The 5,000-nt window shown below is 33.6% G+C and overlaps 1 protein-coding gene across 1 annotated transcript in view; it reads left to right on the top strand.

The window, feature by feature from the left end:
* Positions 1–5,000, top strand: part of LOC113812701 (glycerol-3-phosphate phosphatase) — a 7,004-nt gene that overhangs the window by 1,033 nt on the left and 971 nt on the right. Inside the window, exons 2-5 of the mRNA XM_027364626.2 lie at positions 3,029–3,189; positions 3,391–3,528; positions 4,075–4,285; positions 4,738–4,879. Of these exons, the coding sequence (XP_027220427.1) occupies positions 3,029–3,189; positions 3,391–3,528; positions 4,075–4,285; positions 4,738–4,879 (652 nt within the window). The remainder of the gene's footprint in view (positions 1–3,028; positions 3,190–3,390; positions 3,529–4,074; positions 4,286–4,737; positions 4,880–5,000) is intronic.

Genomic DNA, 5,000 nt, shown 5'->3' with positions numbered 1-5,000 from the left:
AAATTGAAGATGATATTCTTGTGGAGAATAAAAAGTTGTAGTCATCAGATGAAAAAATAATCATCAGACATGAACAATAAGACCACAAATAAAGGAAAGCAATTGCAGAAAGTGTCGCTCACAGCCAAAGTCCTCTTGGTCCTCCCACGTTTCAGCTTTATCTTGCCATGTATAGGAGGTGAAGACAATGTTTCCTGGGGGAATGTTTCCTCCCCTTGGGCAGTCAGGCATTCCCAATCGAGGTAACTTAAATTGTTGAAAAAATTTTGTGATGTGGGGTCAGGGACTTAGTTCTGGCGAGTGTGTCTGTACTGTAAAGAATCATACATTCTGGAATGAAATGCTGTGTAATTTTTAGAAAGTAAGTTCAAGTATGGTTCAACTGAATTTATTTATGGGGCTACCAGTACGAGGTATAATAGACTATTTGAATATAGTAGCCAAGAATACGTGAATGCTGGTTCCTGCTGTTGTGCAAACACTTAAGTATCCATATCACTCCTCAGGGCAACAGAATTATAGCTAAACATTTCTTATTAGATAATAATATGCACTACTAAAGACCTGCATCTTTGGTTGGTTATACATGCTGAAACAAAACCTAAAATTTTGCTCTTTAGTTCTTCTTTTTTCTTTTATAGGGTTTTAGACTTATTATGTCTATATTCCCTGGGTCTTGATTTCTGGAGTCTTCTATCTTTTGATTGCAGGTTTTCTTTTGTTGATTATTGTTTTGTTCTCTGTTTTATATAATATTCACAATTCTTGTTCTTTGAGGAAGATCTTCATGTGTCAACATGTAGTGCTTTTTAACTAATGGATGATTATCTCCTGTAATGATTAAAGAGATATTAGGATTGTTAGGAAAAAGCAATGCAAAAGCATATTGGGATCTTCTGAATTGTTACATTGTGATTTTGAATTGTTAATGTGAAGATCTGTTTTTGTATTTTGTATGTGATTTGTTTATAGTTGCTGGGTTTGTTGTTTTATAGAATCATTACAGATGAAAGTGAATCTGAAAATTATAGAGCATGTTAGTTTGTTAATTTCTATATATTTCAGGACTTGATTTATGGCATATAATTCTGCTTCTAGAATTTGAGTATTCCTTGGTAGTTTCCAGATTGTTGTGATATTCTTAGGTGCGATTTCAATTGCAGCTGATGTCGACTGAGGTTCATTCATTTTGGATCCATCTGTGAATATTTTATTGTAGTTTTTATATTTTGTGTTTGTTAGTATTTTGAATTGTTTCCCAATTATTTTATTGGATAGGTCTTTTGAGAAGTTTTCAATGAAATTTGTAATTAATTTTTGGGAAATATCATGCCACGGTGGTATTGGGGTTATATTCAGGGTCTTATTTATGTTGATTTTTTTAAAAATAGTTTTTTGAAAGTTTCAATGACTTTAGGAGTCAAGGAACTTTTGTCTTTGTTTAGGTATAGTCTCAGATACTTTTTACAATTTCTTTTTTTACTGTTAAGTTGTCTGGTTTTCTTAGTATTTTTACTAGAATACAGGCAAGTTCATTTGTTCTTTCTGTTATAGGGGGTTTGTTTGTGAGGGCTTGTAGTGTTATTATTGGAGAGCATTTGAAACATCCTGTGGGTATTCTCATTGCTGTATGTTGGATTGTTTCTATTTTTTTTATTTCTGATTTGTTTGCTGTTCCATAAATGGATAGGCCATATTCTATTTTTGGTTTTATATGAATGTTGTAAAACTTCAGCAGAGTTTCCCTTTTTGCTCCCCAGTTATATGCTGCTAACTTTTTCATTATATTTATTATATTAATAGATTTTATTTTTATGTTATCTATGTCTTTAGACCAATTTAATTTTGGGGTGTCGAATCTTAGCGCGAATATATCTTGGCTGTCAGTGAATTCTAGGTCTATGTTGTCTATACTTATTTTTGGTTGCTGGACTTCTTTTTTTTGTGAAGCATAATGTTTTGTTTTTTTGGGTTATTAAAATTATATTGTTTTTTTGAATTACTTTAGATAAGTTTTTGCCAGTAGTATTTGCTTGTTTTTCATTTATTCTTGGGTTCCAACATTTATGGTGACCATTAAAGTCTCCTATTATTAATTTAGGATCATCTATCTGATCTAAATAACATTCTATTTCTTTTTGGCTTAGGTTGTTACACGGGTTGTACATTAATAGAATGTTAGTCCAGCTATTTTTATGACATTTTTATTCCCAGTACTTCTATTCTCTCTTTTAGTCTGTCATTTAGTTATGTTTCTTTATATTGTAGGTTATCTTTTATGCAAAAAGCCAAGCCTCCTCCTACTTGTCCTGGTCTGTCATATCTTATAGTTTTATAGTTTTGCAAATTGAAGTTGTCTTTGTTTTTTAGCCATGTTTCACATATTGCTAATACGTCTGGTTTTTCTTTGTCTGTAATATGCATTAATTCTATGTTTTTGTTTAAGACTAATCTTGCATTCCATGGAATTACTTTTGTCATTTACAAGTGATATGAACTTTTTAAATATTAGGGAAAATTCTTTATATGGTCTTGTAAAGTTTGCTCATGCTTTCCTACTCTCTCTCATTCTGAGTTAGCTATCATGGTTAGTGCTTTTCATGAGTTATTTTCTTACACTTTTGCCATGCTAATCTTGCCTTACTGGGAGAAAAGTGTTCCAGAATGAGCTATTCTGTGGTCCAGTTTTTGTATTTAAAGTTTCGTCAGGAGATAGGAAGACACATGATATTTGTCCGTCTGAAGTATCTGAAAACATACCTGTATTTATATTTTTCATTATTAGAAAAAAGAAAGTTTCTTCACTTAGAAAGAATAATAATAAAATTGAAAGACAGAGAAAACCTATAATTAAGTATTTTTATTGTTTATTTGTTGTTGAAGTCTTGCTTGCTATATTTTAAGAGCTGTAAGTAAACATGTTAACTCTAAGACATTTTTTTTTTCCAAATTTTTAACAGATTGTCAATATATATGCCAGAATTAATATCTTTCTTGTAATTAATATCTTTCTTGTATTTCTACTCAGGGGTCTTGTGGAGTGGAGATAATATCATTGGACGGGCAAATGATGCAGTCAACAAGCTTCGATCTCTTGGGAAGAAAATCTTCTATGTCACGAACAACTCAACAAAATCCCGCGATGAGTATGTTAAGAAGTGCGAAAAGCTTGGCTTCATTGCCAGTAAGGTATGCTTAAACATTTGGGTATTGTTGATAGGAGGTAATGCTGAATTGTTAGAGATACTGAATATCTGTTTTGTTTTACTGATATGATGTTGAATTATGATTGAGTATACAAAGAGACAGTTATTTAACTGTGATACAAGAGCTTTATGCTTGGGAACAGCTTGCATTTCCTGAAATTTACTGAGATTTTATTGCACACAGGAAGAAATTGTCAGCTCATCCTTTGTGATGGCTCAGTACCTAAAGCAGCAAGGTTTCAACAAGAAAGTGTATGTTGTTGGAACATCTGGAATGACAGCAGAGCTAGATAATGTTGGCATTGCACACACTGACATTGGGGTAAGACTGAGCAATGAACCAATGTTGTTGTGATGGTCACTAAATGATCATTCTTCCAAACATTTTGTGACATTTCCCTACATCACTGCAGAAAGTCAGTACCACTGCACTTACAGCAAGTATAATGGACACTTATATTTCCCACTCTTTATTCATTTATCCTAGATTTCTTTTTTGTTTAATATCCTTGCTATATCCAGAATGATAATTCTCAAGTTCTACTTTCCATTTATCTTTTGTTTAAAGGATTAGAAATCTTCATTTGTGATTCAGAGATCAAAATAAAGGAAATGGCTTTTGCGGTTCAGATGATCAAACAGAGAAAAGGTTGCTAGAATAAAACTGTTGTTGTTCATGCTGTAGAGATATTGGTAAGCTTATTTAGGTTTTTAGTTTTATTTGATGATTTTATTACTTCAGAAACAAAGACTGACCCTAAATAATCAAGTTATCAAATAGGTCATTAATTACAAATCTGCAAAGGCTGCACTAGAATCAACTCTAGCCAATCATGCAGCGCTGAAATACTCCTGTTCTTCCTAACAGCCAGAACCACTCACCGTCAGTCCCTTCAAGCTGCCTGAGACCATGGAGTTGGATCCAGAGGTGGGAGCTGTGGCTGTGGGCTTTGACGCTGACTTTAGTTTCCCCAAGCTCATGAGAGCTGCGTCACATCTCGAAGACCAAGAATGTCTTTTTATTGCTACCAATACAGACGAGCGATTCCCAATTACTGACAGCAAACTTGTGTTTCCAGGTGACAAATTCTAGGCTAATGAACAGATTTCTTGTTTAGACTCCAGTTCAAAAATGTATATTCTTATTAATCTGTTGTCAATTACATATTCACTCCTTGTGCTCATGTCATCCTATGGATATTATGAATATAGATATTGTGAATAAGTTCAGTCTTACAACAAGATACATTCCTGTTTAAGTATTTGCATGTTTTCCAAGTCTAGGGTCTTTATAGTATTATAAACCTCAGTCTAGGCTCCTGATATCTCTTCTAATAATGTTTGATTACAAAAAATATGGAATGAAGGAGTTAATCATAATTATGAAATATGAGAGTAGAATATTTCAATGGTTCAACATATGCACAGTATTGATGCAAAGCACCTCTACTTTTGGGAGAGGATAGGAATAAAAGTTATTATAAGTTTCTCTTTGGACTAATTTTTCTCTTTTTACTTGCTTACACTTTAGGCACCGGAAGTTTTGTGCGTTGTGTTGAAACTGTTGCTGAGCGTCCTCCTTTGATCATGGGTAAACCTTCAGAGAAGATGTTCACTGTAATAAGTGAGAAATATCAACTGAAGCCTTCACGCACTCTCATGATAGGCGATCGGTAAGCATCCCTCTCTCTGTGTGTGTGTGTGTGTGTGTGTGTGTGTGTGTGTGTGTGTGTGTGTGTGTGTGTGTGTGTGTGTGTGTGTGTGTGTGTGTGTGTGTGTGTGTGAGAGAGAGAG

This window comes from Penaeus vannamei, chromosome 10 (assembly GCF_042767895.1).
Source record: "Penaeus vannamei isolate JL-2024 chromosome 10, ASM4276789v1, whole genome shotgun sequence".
Classification (NCBI taxonomy): Eukaryota; Metazoa; Arthropoda; class Malacostraca; order Decapoda; family Penaeidae; genus Penaeus; species Penaeus vannamei.
Note: the sequence above shows the minus strand (reverse complement) of the source record. Positions and strands in the feature narration are given on the sequence as shown.